Source organism: Pleuronectes platessa, chromosome 19 (genome assembly GCF_947347685.1).
Source record: "Pleuronectes platessa chromosome 19, fPlePla1.1, whole genome shotgun sequence".
Taxonomy (NCBI): Eukaryota; Metazoa; Chordata; class Actinopteri; order Pleuronectiformes; family Pleuronectidae; genus Pleuronectes; species Pleuronectes platessa.
The window spans coordinates 3,213,205-3,231,317 of NC_070644.1; the positions used below are offsets into that span (position 1 = coordinate 3,213,205).

At 41.6% G+C, this 18,113-nt stretch overlaps 1 protein-coding gene across 1 annotated transcript in view; it reads right to left on the reverse strand.

The window, feature by feature from the left end:
* The window catches only part of ttc28 (tetratricopeptide repeat domain 28), a 135,011-nt gene that overhangs the window by 22,264 nt on the left and 94,634 nt on the right, over positions 1 to 18,113 (reverse strand). The window contains exons 7-17 of the mRNA XM_053411568.1: positions 16,978 to 17,166; positions 16,743 to 16,839; positions 4,286 to 4,482; positions 4,055 to 4,208; positions 3,782 to 3,953; positions 3,152 to 3,320; positions 2,891 to 3,051; positions 2,315 to 2,803; positions 1,564 to 1,756; positions 1,359 to 1,439; positions 643 to 895 (exon numbers count right to left, since the gene is read on the reverse strand). Of these exons, the coding sequence (XP_053267543.1) occupies positions 643 to 895; positions 1,359 to 1,439; positions 1,564 to 1,756; positions 2,315 to 2,803; positions 2,891 to 3,051; positions 3,152 to 3,320; positions 3,782 to 3,953; positions 4,055 to 4,208; positions 4,286 to 4,482; positions 16,743 to 16,839; positions 16,978 to 17,166 (2,155 nt within the window). The remainder of the gene's footprint in view (positions 1 to 642; positions 896 to 1,358; positions 1,440 to 1,563; positions 1,757 to 2,314; positions 2,804 to 2,890; positions 3,052 to 3,151; positions 3,321 to 3,781; positions 3,954 to 4,054; positions 4,209 to 4,285; positions 4,483 to 16,742; positions 16,840 to 16,977; positions 17,167 to 18,113) is intronic.

Below are 18,113 nucleotides of genomic sequence, written 5' to 3' on the forward strand. Positions count from 1 at the left end.
TGCCTTTTGTTAGTTGACAGTAGAGACAGGGATAGAGAGGAGAGACGTGGAACACCATTCAGCAGACTCAAGGTTCGACTAGATCCAGTAGCGCTGCACCTCTGCACCAGTCAGAAACATTACATTTGTATACACAGAGTGGCTTCGATAAAACATATTTAAATGTGCTATTATCAATATTTATACATTTTACAAAGGATTAAATGACTCAGTGTATGTGAAAGATGTCTGTTTTTTAGTTCCCTTCAGCTCCTTTCATCTCTAAAGAGTGTTTTAACTTCTTTCAGCTCACGGTTTTGGTTTTACAGCTCACCCCTGTCATCAGCCACGGGAAGCAGCTGTTTTAAGGGTAAAAGGCCTGATGGACCCACTGTCTAGTATTTACTGTTTTGGATTTAGCCGTTAAAGAACCAGATATGTCCTCAACAGGTGGTGGAGACCAAAAACATAAACACAACCCCAAACAAATGATAATATCTGCTGAATATATAAACAGGCAGCTATTTGGGGTGATATTACATTACATAACATTACATTACTTGTAGAACAATTATTTAATGATCAAAGAAAACATGTGATAATGCTGCTGACATTTGTAACAGCAATAAGTGCTAGTCACCCCTCAGGGGCAGGGATTCTTACCTTCCTGCAGGTACATCACAGCCTGTGCATAGTTTTGCAGAGCATGGTGTATCCTTCCCAGGCTCCCGTAGGCCAGAGTTTTAGAGATCAGGTCATTGGTCTGTGCCGCCACACTCAGGTGCTGCTCCTGAAAGACCACGGCCCGCTCATAGTTCCCGAGAGCTTCGTAGGTCAGTCCAAGGTTGCCGTAGGCTCGACCCTGGCTCCCCACACATCTCGTCTGCTCTGCTATATCCAACGCCCTTTGGTGCCACTAAAGGAGAAGAGCTTGAATACTTAAAGAGATACATTTGAAGACGTTGTCGCCATTTACTTCAAGTGTATTGAATTTGGTTGCAACGCTGCAACTCCAAAAGTCTTTTGTGGACTCAAACACTTCACCCACCACCCCATCGGCATAGTGGTGAGTAGATAATAAAGGAATTTCCGTTTTAAAGGTGAAGACATTATGTCTGTTTAATCTGTGCAAAAACTGTGCAAACATGAGAAGCTGCGGTTTATACGATGATTTCCCAGTCTCTGCAGGTTAAATGGAGCCAGACTAGCTACGGTATTCCCTCCTCCGTCCATTCATTATGCCAAGCTAAACTAACCAACAGGTGGCTAACAGTACACAGACAGGAAGGTGGTGTCACCATTTCACAAAATGTCAAGCTGTTCATTTGAGTGATGGATAGGAAACACTGCATCATGATGTGTAATGAATCTGTACAAACCTGTAGCGCTGTCTCGTTGTCTGCCATCAGCTGATAAATGCCTCCAAGAGTATCGCTTGCCTCTGCTTCCAGGGATTTATCCTGACAGTCAGAGCAGGATTTACTGTGCATAGTATTCTTTCCATGAAGATAATTTGTCACATTCAACAGGCCAAATGGAGAAGCTGATAACTGAAACAAGAACCTCTTGCAGGTAAATCCTTACCCCTGCTGTGCGTGCAATGTTAAGTTGGTGCTCCAGGCAGGAGAGGGCCTGCTCGTAGTTGCCCAGCTGGCTGTGTAAGGTGCCCAGCTCCCCATAAGCCTGAGCCTTACCCCCTCCTTCCCCGCCGAGCTCATGGGCTACCACCAGCCGCTTCTCAAAACACACCAGTCCCTGCTGGAGACTACCAATAGACCTTGGGAGAAAGAGGTAAGACAAAAAGATGATCATTGGATCATTGGCATTTGGTTTGTTCTTGCAAGCACACGTATTCTCAGAGAAAGTCACTCAATCAATTTATAAATGCAAGAGAGAAAGTTTACGGGTTTATGATAACACCAATCTGTATCCTCCAAGCGAAAAACAGTAAAAGAAGAAACATCTACAGCAGCTGCGTTTAAGGAGATAAATGAGTGACTCTTCTCTCCTCATTACCATCGATAAACTAAAAAGAAAGCATAAAACATAAATGTCAATACAAGGCAAACGTAAACAGAAAATCTGAGCAGTTGCATGGTGCAATAACAGCAAGAAAAGATGACCAGTGGCTATAATTTATAGCCACTGGATTTGAATTGGACTAACGATAGGAGCCCTCGTAAAAGCACAAATTGAACCATGGTTGTGTTGCAGTTTTTACAGCTACTTGCTGGATCCAGTTTCATTGGAATTGAGAGAAATGGGGTGTAACTGATCTACTTATTTGACTCTCGACAAGAAAGAGAATAATCCTATTAAGCTTTCCTTTGCCTACCTGTATGAATTGCCAAGTCCTCTGTAGGCTTTCTCCTGGTCCTGGACGTGGTTGAGACTCTGAGCCACAGTCAGGTACTTCTCGTAGTACTGAATAGCCTCCTCATAGTCTCCCAGAGCATCATAGCAGTCTGCCAGATTCCCATAGGCCCTACCTCTGTCCAACATACTCTCAGTTCCAGTCAGCTGCTCCAGCATAGCCAGCTGCTGCTCGAAATAGCCGATCGATTCCTCAAACACTCCCATGTTCATTTTGGTGATGCCCATGTTCCCATGGACCTGGGCCTCCAGACGGGCATCCCTGAGCCCCTGAGCCAAGCCCAATTGGGTTTCATAACACTGGAAGGTTGTAGCGTAGTCACCCAGGGCCATGTGCACTGCTGCCAGGTGGCCGAGGGCGCGGCACTCCCCCTGCTGATCACCTATATCCTTCCGGACGGTCAGTTCCTGGCTATGGAAGGACAATGCTGTATCCAGCTGCCGGAGCAGCCTGATGTGCAGGAGAGAAAGACAAGTAAGAGAAACAGGAACAAGGAAATTAGAGCAAATCAAAAGGTTCAAATGATTTGTGTTTTACCTGTGAACTGAGCCAAGTGCTGAGTAGGCGTCAGCTTCCATCTTCTGGTCACTGACTTTCTGAGCCAGGGTTAACTGCTGCTGGTAGAACCTCACAGCTCCTGGAAGATCACCCCGACACACACAGACATCGCCAAGGTTCCCAAACGCCCTGAAAACTGCCTGTTGACAAACACAACCACATAGACACGGATTAACAACCACTTCTTGTATCAAGTATAGGTTTTTACAGTTTATCATACGGCAAACATAAGTAGGTGACCTGTGTGTTATCCAGGGCTTGTGCTAGAGAGAGCAGGTATCTCTGACACTCCTCTGCTTTGTTGTACTCCCCCAGTGCTTTGTGGGCCAGACCCAGGTTACAGTAGGCTTTAGCCTGGGCTAATTTGTCTTGGAGGTCCTTAGCCAAGGCCAGGTCCTGCTCGTAATACCTAAGATACGGATGAAAAACGCAGAGCAGAGTCAAAACACAATCATTTGCACACCAATGTGATGTACATCCCTTCAAACAGGAAGTACACATTTAATTAACAGAAGATACATTTATGTGTTTAACATTTTTGCATACGCAATAACTTTAAGGTTAAAAAAGGAATTTATAACTGACAGTTATAAATTCATTCATTCAGCGCTCAACCAAAACATTTTGACATTGAGACTGTGGCAAATATTTAAACCGTTTACTGTAAATATTCTAGATATATTTTAAGTTTATACACATTTCCCACACATATATGGTGTCTTCACTAGATTTAAAAATTAAAATCTATAGGTCTGAACAGGAATTTGCTGCACACCATGAACTTGTAACTGCTGGTGATCAGTGAGGCTTAAATGGTTTCTAACAAGCAGAACCAGTAAGTTTGTGTATGTGATGTATTTGGTCTCTGACCTGACAGCGTCTCTGTACTGCCCCAGGCAGTAGTGAGCATAGCCGAGGTTGTGGCAGACTTTGCCTTCTCCCTCCAGATCCTGCAAGCCTGGGGCCAGTGCCAGGTACTGCTGGTAGTAAGGCAAGGCCTGAGCATATTCACCTCTCCAGCTGTGGAAGTTGCCCAGGTTTGCTGGAAAAAGAAAGAAAAACTTAACGTGTACATTCCATATTAAATTCAAGCAGAAATTATTAGCTTTTTCCCTCAATGCATCTCATGGTTGTCTTGCTTGCCTAGTGCTCTTGCTTCGCTTTGTGTGTCTCGAAGCTCTCGCGCGATGGTCAGGTGGTGAAGGTAGTGCTGGAGAGCCCGGTCGTGAGCGCCCAGTGCCTGGTACGCCACCGCTAGGTTGCCATGTGTGGAGGCCTGCGACGGACGATCGTTCACCTGAAACACAACAACCTTTCATAAATCTGTTTTCCATGAGTTTTTAAATGTTACTTGTGAGGAGTGAGGGTATTCACCTCCAGTGACATCTGTAGTTCCTGCCGGTGGAAGCGGACAGCTTGGTCGTGGATGCCGAGTGCGTGGTAGGCGTTGCCCATGTTACCGTAGGCCCTCCCCTGGGCAGCATAATCCCCCAGCTCCTGGGCCAAGGACAGGTGGGCTTTATGGAGCTTCAATGCTGATTCATACTCCCCCTTCATCTGGTGTATGATGCCTGAGATGCAAGCAGAGAGCAGTAAGTAACATAGAAGAGAAAGATGCTGACTACCAAGCTGAAGATATTTCCATCATGATTCTTTTTTTTTATTGCAGAAATTGAAGTTTATAGTCAATGTCAAATGTATAGTCATCTGAGACATGACCAATCAAGTCTCATGTCACACCAGGCAAGTCCAGGTCATTTCTAGTGTTTTTCGTGACACATCCAATCAAGTCTCTGAACACTTGAAGCTAATCAAATCCATTCCTGAGACATTAGAGCCAAGTAAAGTCAGTAAATCTGTAAACGTAGATGTCCAAGTCGATCTTATGTCCCTCAGCAGAGTGGGTTTAGTCTTGTGGCATGTCAAAATCCATTCTCCACTCAGCTGACAAAAGTCCAAGTCAAGTCAGATTTCAAGTCTTTCTTAAAGTCCAAGTCATGTCAAGACACAAATCAAAACAGGTCTGGAGTCAGTTAAGATGAGTGTAATCAAAGTGTCCATCAAAAGAGCAGTTTTGAGTCAAGACAAATCTGGAGTCCAAGTATTCAGTCAGGTTAAACTCTGTCAAGTCTAAAGTGCTTTACAGTAGTTTCAGGTATGGTGTAAATGAAGGTCATTATTAAGCGTCCTGTGTATATTCATGATGACAAACAAGGGAAAGAGCAGAAGAAAACCTTTATACTCCTGTCTACTGCTCATCCACCAAGTGAACATGGAAATAATTCATTAAGTTACCTACTGGATATTAAGTCTGCTGCTCTGCTGGATAGTTTCTCCAACTTAGTTAGGAGTGTGATGAACATGGCAAACTCCCCAAATAATTAAAATGTATCCAGCTATGTGTGCACGCATGTGAATGTAGATGCATCTACGGATTTCAAAACCAAGAAAAAAGTGCATAGCAATGAATAATTAAAATGCTACAGCGGAAAAATTCCAACAAATCTGACGACATCTGCTGCTAAAACTTGGCTCCCGGTTGCCCTACCAACGCTCTGCGGTGGTGCTTCTTCCCTACAGTCAACAATTCATCTTCTCAGGCACCAGAGTCGAACCAATGTTGAAAGAGAGAAATACAAGTTGAGGAAGAAACTTGGGAGGCAGAGGAGAAAGTGAACGAGGAGATGAAGACAGTAGCTGCAGGATGTTAACACAAGTGGGACAGTCATTAATTTGCAGTCGTGGAAAGTAACTATATACTTTATTTGAGTGTTTCTGTTCTATTCTACTTCCTCAATACATGAACTATATTTTACACGTTGTAGTCCACTATATTCATCTGACAGCAACAGAAGATTCAAAATTTAAGATTCAAGTTGATTGGAATTTGTCTTGGCGAGTTCGCACATGCATTAACTGTTTTCAGCATGAACTATGCAGCATGACAATACAACAATGCAGGAATCCGCTGTGCATTCAGGTGAGGGGTGGTGCAGCAGGCAGAGGCAGGACGTAAAGTATAAGTATTTAATACAGCACATCTGCGTCGGCCCTTATCACCAAAGTTTTAATGAAATCTCCTTCTGTGTCTTTTACGTGTGTGGCACCGCATCCTGACGATTTTTTAGGGGATTGTTTTTGTCTGTTTTGCATGATGTCCAGAGATTCCTTTCAGTGCAAGTCTGAAAGCAACTAGTTTAATGCTGCAAAAACTGCAAAACTCCGCATCAGACTAAATCCTATATACTTATTTTTGTATAAAACTTGTTTGAAATTTCAACCCGAAACCAGCAGCTATATCAAGTTTCATCTATCTTGTAGAATTGTGTCCCTTTCATCATTCCACAGAAGGAACCTCTCTCATTCCTTCTTCTTTTGAGATTTGGAGAAAAGGACTCAGCCACTAAAATGACTTTGGGAGACTGAGAATCTCTTGCATTGTTAAACGTACATGATCTTCACCTATTGTCTCACATCATCTGTATAAAGTAGAGAACAGTCACAATAAGCTTCATCCTTACCAGCTTCCAGATGGTGCTTAAAGGTAAATTAACAAGTAATAATAATCTAATAGTAAATCATATGTCATAGGCGTTGAAATGATCCACTCCACATGAGGTGTTGCTGATAATTTTGTTAGAATTTCACTTTCAAGTTTTATTTATCATGTGGAAGTTAAATCGGTGTCAACAGCACAATGAAAGGTGTTGGACGAGAAGAAAACATGTCAGCTCAGCAGTGCAAGAGTGAAATGAAAATAAAGAGCTTACGATAAAAAGAAAAGTAAAATACCAAACTAAAACTTTATACATTCCAAGGTGCAGTGTGACATTCGTGGTAACAACATTAACTGTATGGTGTGTGTGAATAAGTTATTGCACATGTTTGTGTATAGGTTATTGCACCGTATGTATAAGTAATTGCATATTTGAGTGAGATAAAAAACTACAGTGCAAACTGGCAGGAAAACAGACGTGCAGAGGGTTGTTAGTCAGGAGTTGACTAAAAGTTAGGAACCTGATGGCCTGGTTGTAGAAACTGTTCTTAGGTCAAGAATTTGTACACTGTGGTATGGTTACTTTAAATTAAAGGGATAGTTCAGCCTTTGGCGAGATCTTGTGTGCGTGCGAATGTGAACGTTGCTCCAGAGGAGGATATAGAAGACATTTAGGTTAAAAACTTGGTGTAAATGACAACGTTTCGAGACTAATTTGAATATGGGGGCTTACAGACACTTGGATGACACCACAAGAGCAGTATGGAGGCATTTGAAAATAGAGTCACCATTTATTTAAATTAAATTGGATTTCGCTGCAACGCTGTTTAGACTTCAGAAGTATTTTGTGGACTCAAACACTTCACCCACCCCTCCATCGGCATAGTGGTGAGTAGATAATAGGCGAATCTTCATTTTTCAGTGAACTATCCCGTTAAGTAAAGGAATTAAACACTCACAACCCAGCAAAAAAAAACACAAATACACAAATATTAAACGTGTGTATGTGTGTGTGTGCTTGGAGCTATGGTTTGAAGGCCAGTTTGTCTGTGACCTTCATCTTCCCTCGTACAGTTACTGTGTTTACACTCACGTTAACAGCCTCATTATGCCCGGATTGAGGCAGAACTGTGATTATCGCAGCTCTCATGTAAAAACCTTAACTGTGTTATCACGGCCTAATTCACGATCAAATCAGAGCAAACATAACGAGATTAACATGATTGGATTACACGTCTACCTTTACTACCGCTGCATACACTCTTTTCATTCGGATTTCTTCTCAGTGAGTTTTGAATAAGGAAGGTCCTTTGGGCAGGGGTGTACAGTGGTCCAGCAAAAAAAACAAATGCTGCACTTTATTATGTCCTCTTTTTTGGAGACCATCCATCAAATAATGTCTCTGTGTCTTGTCTCGTGGTAAAAATACTGTGTCTGACTCTGTGTCTTTATCTTTGTGGTAAAGATACAGGGGACAGATGAGAGAGGGTTTTCAAGAGGGGGGAGATGAGGTGGGGGTACGTCGAGACACCAGATGGACGAGGTTACATGTCGCTCTCATGTCAAACTGCGTGTGGAGAGAGAGATTCACTGAGAGTAAACTGCGAGTCCATGGCACATGTCCAGCTCGGTTGGGGGAGACAATTCACATTAAGACTGGTGACATTCAACACTTGTTATTCACCAACACTGAACTGACTCAATGAACTTCTCATCTTTGTAACAGAGTGTTTCATGCTCACTTTGACCCGGATTCTGCCTTTTTTTCCACAAGCAACTATAGTTTACAATTTATAATTGAGCAGCAACACATTTGATTTTCTAATTTGGGTTCATTAGTTTGACATACAGTACATTATTATCAAATGAGGCCTTAATATTTAGAGATTGTTAAATTGACAATACTTGAATTCTCTTATTTTTAATTTGCGTCAATATAACTGTATACTGTATAACTGTATTTGCATTGGTTGCTCAGCTGAACTCCACACACGATAGATTAGTCAGGAAGAAACTGATGAACACATTCCTGTTTTTTGTCTTTGGAAGTCTTCTTCATAGAAATACGTTTTAGGTGGATTCACTCATTAATTATCACAACTGTTATTTATTTTTGTTAGATGTAGAGGAAATGGTAAATCTCAATAGCTTTATCCTCTAATAATTTTTTTTAAATAAATATATTGACATATGCACGTGAACACCTCTACTTGCATGATGATATTGCCCTGAATCTGAGTTCTTCACAGTAAAGTTTTAAATTTAAGCCTGAGCACATTTATTTGTATAATGTAAAACAAGAAACACAGACTGAACAAAAGAATAGTTAATCTGAAGCAAAATTAATTAAAATTAGGTTCAGAACTGAATCTATAATTAACCTATCATAGATGTACATGAACTGCAAAATAATTAATTTCAATTCATTCACACTTGGTGTAACTGTCAAAAACCTCAAACAATAATGATGCATATTTTATTCTGCTTGCCTTAATTTTTTTGTTTCCACTCCAGAATCTCCCAAATAGAGTGCAGTGAACCTCCTCACTGCACCATACTGTATATTTTATGAATATGATTTGATGTGTGCTACAGGCTTTTGTTCATACACTGTTATACATTTTCGTCAGACAATTATTAGGTTAACAGCAAGAGTGTAGTGGCAGAAAATACTGAACCATATGAAAAATTATTTTTTAAATGAGCTGTTGCCGGAGTCACAACAATATTTAAGAGTCAGGGGTAGAGGAGGTGGGAGAGGAGGTGGTTGATAAGAAAATGTAGACCTTGTTCATCGGGGTCTTGCGCTAAGAGGATTACAGAGAAGCCTGCAGAGTTGGCTGGAATGGGTACACCCCTCCTCCTAAACTCTGTTAACACAGGTGTGAGCATGAGCATGTGTACGCACACAAACACACACACACACACACACACACACACACACACACACACACACACACACACACACACACACACACACACACACACGCACACACACACACACACACACACACACACACAATCTCCCTTAAGGCAATTCCCACACTCCTCCTGGATGTTGTGCAAGACAGTGGGAATCCCCAACATGGAGGGGACACCGTGTGACCAGGGCAGTGCTGTGAGGATTAGAGGTGTGGGAAATTAGCTGAGATCTGATGACAGGGTATTCGGCTGAAACAGCAAAGAGAGATTAGTGGAGGAGAGTGGTGATCTCCACTCTCCTTGCTCCACAGTGGGCTTCAGTTGCAAAAGAACATGGGTGGCACAGTGGAAAAGTGGTTAAGATGCATACCAAATAACTTGTAAAGTCCACGGTTCAATTTCTCGTTTCCTGTCTGCTTCTATTCTATCCGATTTCCAATAAAGGCAAATGCTAAAATAATAAAAATAATAAATATTGATAAATAAAACAAGCGAACTTGGTGTTATTACCATCATAACCAAGGAGGTTATGTTTTTGTCTGTGTTTTACTGTCGTTAGCAGAATTACAAAAAACTTCTGGATGGAATACCACAAAACTTGCTGGAAGGATGTGGTATGGGTCAGGGAAGAACCCATTAAACGTTGCTGCTGATCCTAATCAGGGGCGGACGTGGGAATTTCTTTTCACTTTCTCTAACATTGTTAGATGGGGCATTTTTTCAACATTTTAATTGATTTCTTAAAAGAATAATTCATGGATCTAGATGAAAACAAAGGGGGTTTGATATCCATGATCAAAATACAAATTCAGATACTGTGAAGAAGACTGTTGGTGCTGTCTGAGTGCCATTCTAGTTACATATTAGCAAGATACAGAAAACAGATGACTGAGCTCTGTGAGGATCAATGCCTGAAATGCCCACAGACATGAAATCAAATCCTGGATCTGCCTTTTAATGAACGTTAGCTTGTAATAAAAAAAGGACTGTGAAAAACAAGAAGTCCCACTGAGACATTAGTAGCTAAATGCAAGGTAAGAAAATACTTATGAAGCTGGCATGCTATCATTATATCATTATATCATACTGGAATCTGGTGTAATAAGAAAGATAATTAAAGTCCTCCATGAAATCTATCTGGACCTGCACAGCTGATTATATCTGAAGTTTGCTACAGTCTGAGAGGAGGAAAAAATAGAGCATTTGAGAGGAGCAGAGGGGACAAGGAAACAAGGGAAGAGAGGCGAAGAGGACACAGGAGAAAACATAAAGGAGAAGGAAGGAGGTGGAGAGAAGAAGGTGAAAAAATAGAAGGGAAGTGGGTTGGAGGGAGGGTGTAGGGGATTAAACATGTAAGGAGAGAGGAAAGGAAAATAAATAAGATGTAAAGAAAGGAGAGAAGTTTATGAGAGGAGAGAGAGAAAAATGGGTAAGAAAAGAGGAGGGGGAGAAATGTGTTAATGAAACGAGGAGGAGAAAAAAGATAAAGAAACAAGAAAGTAGAAGATGACAGGAGAGGAAAGGATATGAGAAGAGGGGAGGAATGAACAAGAGAAGATGACGAGAGAATTGAAGGAAACCAGAAAAGAGAGAGGAGGGGACTTGTTTGGAGAGCAAAGAGGAGATGATAAGTGGACAGGATGAGAAGAAGAGAGAGGGAAAGGAAAGGAAGAGCCGAGGATACACGAGAGTAGGGTAGAGGGGATTCATTAGGTGAGGAAGGAGTGAGGGTGGGAGAGATAAAGAAGGAGAGAAGGTGACAAGTAGAGAGGAGAGGAGTGTGCAGATAAAAGGAGATGAGAAGAAAGGAGAGAAGGAAAAAAGAGAGGAGAGGAGAATGAAGAGTTGTGAAGTCAGCATTCAGAGAAACGTAATCATCCATTAATGATGATGTGAATCATTGATCTGAGCCGCAGGGTGTAGCTCGTCTGTCAGGAGAGTCAGCGACTTCAGCAGCAGCCTATTAGTCACACATCAAGTGTACAGTGAGCCCCAGTGTGAGTTTGGACTTTTCTCATTTCCGACGGAAAGTAATACAACCTTTTGGTGAGTGAACACAGGACAAGTGTATTTCAAACAGGCTCTGCAGAGACATACATGACGAGGGACGGAGAAACAGCAGGAGCTCGGGCTGCTGTACATCCTCCACCGGCGTGCTCGTCTCTTGATGCCACAGAAAGAGGCGGGGCACAAGTTACAGGTGTAATGCAGTACCCACACACACACAGAGAGCAGCGAGGTGCCTGCTCAGCGGCGGAGTCGGGTTCACTGGCTCTCACATATCACTGTGGCCGCAGAAACCAAAACCAACAACAGCCTTAATAAAACATGAGCGTCGATTGGGCAGTGAAGCACTGTGTGAGTCATGTGATACAGAGCCTCAAACAGCAGATGAGGTGATGGGAGACCATCACACTAGCTATATGCTCCTGCTCCTAAGTTTTGGTTAATGAGAAGTCGTCAAATCGACATGTTTTCTAAGGAAGCTACTTAAAGTTTGAGCTCAAACTTATCTCACCTGTAAGTTAAAGTTTGTCTGTGCACTCGGTGCCGATCAATGCAGACTGAGTTGGTCAGGCCCAGGACAACAACACAGTCAGTGTATTGAACTGCCAATGGCGACAGCAGTGACAGAGAGAGTCAATGTCAACTCTTGTGATGCTAAAGGCTGGTTTCCAATATGGTTGGATTACAGACTGAGAGTGTGATCCCTCACATGCTACAGAAATTCACAATAAAAGACAGATCAGGGCTAACTTTTAGTTTAGCAAGTGTGTTAGTGGAGAGGGGGCACAATGAATTCAGAGGCTTTCAAAAGGCAAATATATATAAAACATCTATAAATTCCAAATCCAGCATTTCTAAACTTTTGGTATTAGAATCTATTACAAATCACCAGTATCATGACTTTAGTTATTGTGCCAAATTTTTTTAAATAGCACATGGAACTACAATGGCACTCCTGCTTACATCCGCCAAGGCCCGACCATCTCCTTATGAAAGCACAATTTGCTAGATCTGCATGGATTTTTATTTGGATTTGCAACAATTGAACACACTCATACCTGATCTTTTTTCAAAATCTATTAATTATTCTCTGGGAAATCAACAAAAATGTGGCAAAATCTTGATTTCACAATTTGGATGTAAACATAACCTTCTTTGCAGAGGTAATTATCATGTCCAAAATATGAATGTATGATTTATGCCTGGAATCATCTATTATACACTATATTTTACAACTATTTCCCAATGACAAGATTTGTTAAATTAACAGAATCGTGTCCTGAACAAATATAAATGCTTTATCTTTTAGGTTTTTGGAAAAACTGGAATCTTTAATATTACAAGACAATGATCATCCTGGGTATCTCGCGTGTATCTTTGAATGATGATCAGTTCCTGTCAATAGAATCGAGGAGATTACAACAGAATAGGCTGTTCCATCCACCCACTCATCCATTTTCTTCCACTTAACCAAGTCATCTTGATGTGGCAGCAGGCTAAACAGGGCGTTCCATCCCCCTCCCCAGCAACACTTTCCAGTTCTTCCTGGGGGATCCCTAGACGTTCCAAGGCCAGATGGAATATAAATATAATCCCTCCAGCCAGTTCTTGGTCTACCCCGAGGTCTCCTCCCAGTTGGGCATGCCCTCCAATGGAGGGCTTCCAGTTGGTATTCTGATTAAATGCCAAACTGCATCAACTGGCTCCTTTTAATGCAAAGGATAAGCTGCTCTCTAGATGTCCTTACCCTATCTCTAGGTCTCGGCCCAGCCACCCTATGGAGAAAACTTGTATCTGCAGTTTTCTTTATTCGGTCACTTCCCACAGTTCCTGACCATAGGTGAGGGCTGGAACCTAGATCGACTGGAAAATCAAAAGCTTTTCCTCTCAGCTCAGCGACTTTTTCACCACAACAGTCTGGCTGACTCCACACTGATCCACTTGACCATCTCCCATTCCATCTTCCCCTCACTCATAAACAAGCCCCCTACAAACTTAACTTGTTCACTTGGGGCAGCAACTCAGCTCCAGCCTAGAGAGATCAATCCACCAGAGCCATGACCTCAGACTTGAAGGTACCAATTCTGAACCTGGTTGTTTTACACTTGGCTGCAAACCACCCCAGTGCACACATGGGCCACGATCTGAACAAGCCAAAAGAACCACATCATCTGCAGCAAGCAGGGAAGCAATCCTAATTTCCCCAGACCAAACACCCTCCTTACCACGGCTGAGCCTTCAAATCCTGTCCATAAATATCACAAACAGGATCATGACAGGGGGCAACCTTGGCAAACACCCACCAGAGACACATTTTACGCAGCTCTCACTTTGGTAATACATGATCCAGATGACCCGTAGCAACCAACCAGGTCCCTTGGGGACATGGTCATATGCCTTCTCCAATTCCACAGACCACATGCAGACTGGCTGTCTGTTCATTTTTTAAATCAGGGATGATTTTTGCTGAAAAAATTTGTGGAATATGGCTCCACGATTTATCGTTTTGTCATCATGATGTTAGCATGCACAGTCGTTACCACACAGGATGTACTATGTCAAGAAAGTGTCTTACCTACAAATGATCTAAAAACATGTTATTTGTTTACAATTTTCTTTGTCTAATTTACTAGAGACGTTTGCACAGTAATCCACCAATAGCAATCTTTCTTGATCATTTTATCAAAACAACCACAGCAGGCCCCGCCCCTCTACTAGTCAACGACCATAACCGGAAACTGAGTGTCACACTTGTATTTGTGCGGAAACTCTTATGCTTCAGAGAGGAGTTTTCTGTCTAATATTGTGCAGCCCTTATTATGAAGATGTGTTAGCTTTTTTTTCTTAGTAATCTCTTCAGTTTCCCTCTCCAGCTGCATGTGGCTGCACAATCCTCAAATCATAAGATTAAGGCCAATTTATCCGCTGCTATATTTACTCATCTATTACAGATTTACTGTATATATATATTTATATTTATCATTATACTCTTCACCATCCTTTTACAGTAACATACAATGCTTTATTGTACTAATGTATATTTTTTATATTTTATTTACTTTAACTCTTAGAAAACACATTATTCATAGTGCAAGGAAAAGATAGAATTTCATTGCACAGGACTGAATATATGTCAATAAACACATTGCACTGGACATTGCACTGATTTAATTGTTGTTGTCTTTCTAGTATTTACCTGTGTTTTGACATGCTATATGTGCCTTTGAATGCCCTTTGGGGACAAATAAAGTTGTTTTGAATTGGAATGAGCCGATACCCAGGGCAAAGAAAGTGACCAGGCCCCGACAATTACAATATGTTGCTGTGAAAACACAGTTATAACTGATGCTCAAAATGGATACATCAACCTTTTTTTTAAATAGTGGCGAACTTTGTGCTGCGGAATGACTTGTTTAAGCTGCAACTTTTTCTTTAACGAAAAAAAAGTTGACATGTTATCAATAAGAAACTTGAGGAGCACTCACGGGTAGTTTTTTGGTGTCTCATGTGGTGTTTTTTAATCAAAGGGATTGTATTTGTTGTTATTTCACTCATCATTAATTGCATTTTTTATTGAACCTTTCAAACAATACAGTATACTGTTGGCTCAGATCATGGATTGAACTGACTGTGAAGCAGCACTTAAAAGCCTGTGTGCTGCAGACACTCAAATCCTTTCTTCTTTTATTAGGAAGATGCACAGACCTTCTTCTTCTGTTTTTTTGTTTGTGGTGCTCTTCTCCTACACAAGGCACAGAAGAAGCAATCTAACACACTCTCCCGTTTTGTTATCATCTACACAGTATATCCTCGAGGGTGACAGTGCATCTTGATTATTGTTATGCTGCCATGCTCTTCTGCCTTTCGTCTTCTCCTTATCATTATTTCCTTCTCTCCTTTCAAATCTGGGTGGTTGGCAAACAACTAAAAGATGCAGAACTTGGTCCCAAATTCCTCATTACTTGTAGCTAGGTCCTGTTTATAATACCATCCCTCTCGCTCTGTGACAGACAGCTTTTTTCCTCCACTTCAAGAATTGCCGCACAATCTATAGTTGAAATGACACACGAGGGGGCTTTGAGAGATTCAGGCTTCAAACCAGCAGATGAGAGGAATATTAGTGACTGGGCTCTTTAGGACTGCAGGCTTGTCACACCATAACAGCTGTCCACCTATTCAGGAAAGAGCCAAAATGGAGAAACATAACTTATGTTCCCCGTGGAGTCCAGAACGTAAATATGAGCTTCAAACCAACTTCAACTCACAGCTGCAGACTCGGAACAAAATTGATCTCAGATGAGGCAGTAGCATCCACAGTAGGACTTCAGCTATCCCACCGACAGCCTGAAATATTAGGTTCTCTATTACCAGAGCCGTGAAAGAGCCTCAGCTCCATGATGAGGATGTGAAACTCTCTTTCTCTAACTTGTAAAATGGTATGTAACCTAAATCCCCTCCTTTGTTGAGTGAGCCGAACAAGAACAGGACGACGTTGGATCCATCATCTCTTCTGACGAATGATCTGACAGAAAGCTATTCCCACCTGTCACAAATTTGAATTGCTGCCAGGATGAGTTTTGATGGGGAATATTTTCAGGTTTGTGTTGCCCACATTTTTGTGTCATTTATTCGTCACACCTCAGGTATTTAAAGGCCGTTAGTCTGTCTCAGCAACCTTTTTCAATGTCATGTAGATTCATCTGTATGTCCCATCTGACCCTCGCCATATTAGATGCCAATACATCAAAACGCCTATTGTACCACATTTAAAGAAGACACACCCTCTCAACATATGTAGTCAATTGCTTGATTAAAGAGATACTTCACACTTAAATGTATTTTTTGAGCTGTCAGCTAAATTGTATCACTGTTGTTTGATGAAATACATAAATGCTGTTTTTAAAAGCAGATTTATCACAAATCTAAATGTATCAGTTGAACATGGCCCACGTCCACTCAGTGTTTCAAACCTTTCACGACCAATGCTTATGTAGATTCAACCATTCGGAATGTCTCTACATCACGACATTTACATATATCTGAAAAGGTTAACACCCTTCTGCTAGGGCCACCAGCAACTACTCAAGAGTGGGAATATAGAAAGCTGTGCATATTTTAAAATCTATGCTGAAACTAAATCCCCAAACCACCACATCGTCCACCATTCAGAGAAGTCCCCCATCCTCTACTGCGACCCGGCGGTCTTGCTTGCACACAAAACGTTTGAACCGCTGGTTGAGACAGCCATTGTAGGTAGGCATGTGTGTTAGCCACACCTGCCAGCACTGTGTTCTAGGTTTTATTTGTATTAGCTTATTTTCAGGGAGAGACCAAGGTACACTTTAAGGACAAAAACATCACACACACACACACACACACAAACAGAGACACCTGAGTTTAACGTACCCAGGTTGGAAGATGCTCGGCCCTGTGCAGCTCTGTCCTGCAGCTCCTGAGCAATCTCTAGCTGGTGTTGGTGGTGCTGAAGCGCCCGCTCCAGGTCCTGACGATCACAGGAAGGATCCCAATTTATCATGTGTATTTATCACAGTATCATCCACCAAACAGACTGAGGGCCTGAGTAACCCCCATGTAATTTAGTTATACACTAAATCAGGTCTTGAAATGAGTTTTTACCAACCTGCATGCACCGAGCAGCGTGCCCCAGGCCAGCATATGCCCTCATCTCGATGGCTCTGTCGGCCTGCTCCTGGGCCAGCTCCAGCACTCTTGTGTGGTATGATATGGCCTTGTCGAAGTCTCGTTGAGAGTGGTAGGCACTGCCCAGGTTGCTGTACGCCCGTGCTTCCTCCCGACGGTTCTCCAAAGTCTGCCAAAGACATTTGTTGCTTATAAATGGCCTGCATTGCATTTCCATTGACAGTAGATATTTTACAATTTCCGTTCCTAACTGTGTGTCACAGGTCCAAGACGTATGCCTTTAAAAGTAGCTCCTGTATACCTACATGATGATACATGACTTCCAATAAACCAATCAGGACTCAGTTTAAAATCAATGAGGAACTACAGACTTCATGAAGAAATTGAGTTTGAAATTAATAAAAGATGACAAAACTAAGTTTGAAAAATATATATAATTCCTCAAATGACTAATCACAGAAAAAGGAACAGGTTTACTTTTCAGAAAAATAGAGATTGAGCCCACACATCAAACCGATGCCAAGATTTATAAGTGTCAAATAAAAAACTATGTTCCACTGTATCGTCATTAGATTTCACTTGAGGGAACTTTATTCTGGTACAAACCTAACTGTCAACAGATGGTCAATTTATATGTTCGGCGAGAAAAGCTACAGAGTGAGATGAGGTTGGCTGCAGTGATGCTGGCGAGCCTGCAATATTACACATCATCCAAAAAACAAATACAATTTAACAACGTGTGCACAGATTATTGTCTCTTGTTATGTTTGCAGATGTAACATTTGCATGATAAGCTCCATTATGACACCTCAGATGTTTACAGGCTTAACATCCAGTATCCTGAATGCACATTATATGCTTTGGGAAATATGCAATAACTTTGTTATAAAAGACTCCATTCATCAAGTGACAGATGTGCTAAAATACACACAACAGAATTTGAAAAACTCCAGGCCGAACCATTCAGATATATAACTGCTGCTGTAAAAGACCCAGCTCTCCTGTTTTGAATTCATCACTGTCTTGAAATACAAATTGTGCTTCTCTCCATAATAATACCAAATTCAATTACTGCATGTAATGTAGCTAATGGCTTTATATTCATTCAACCTGGTA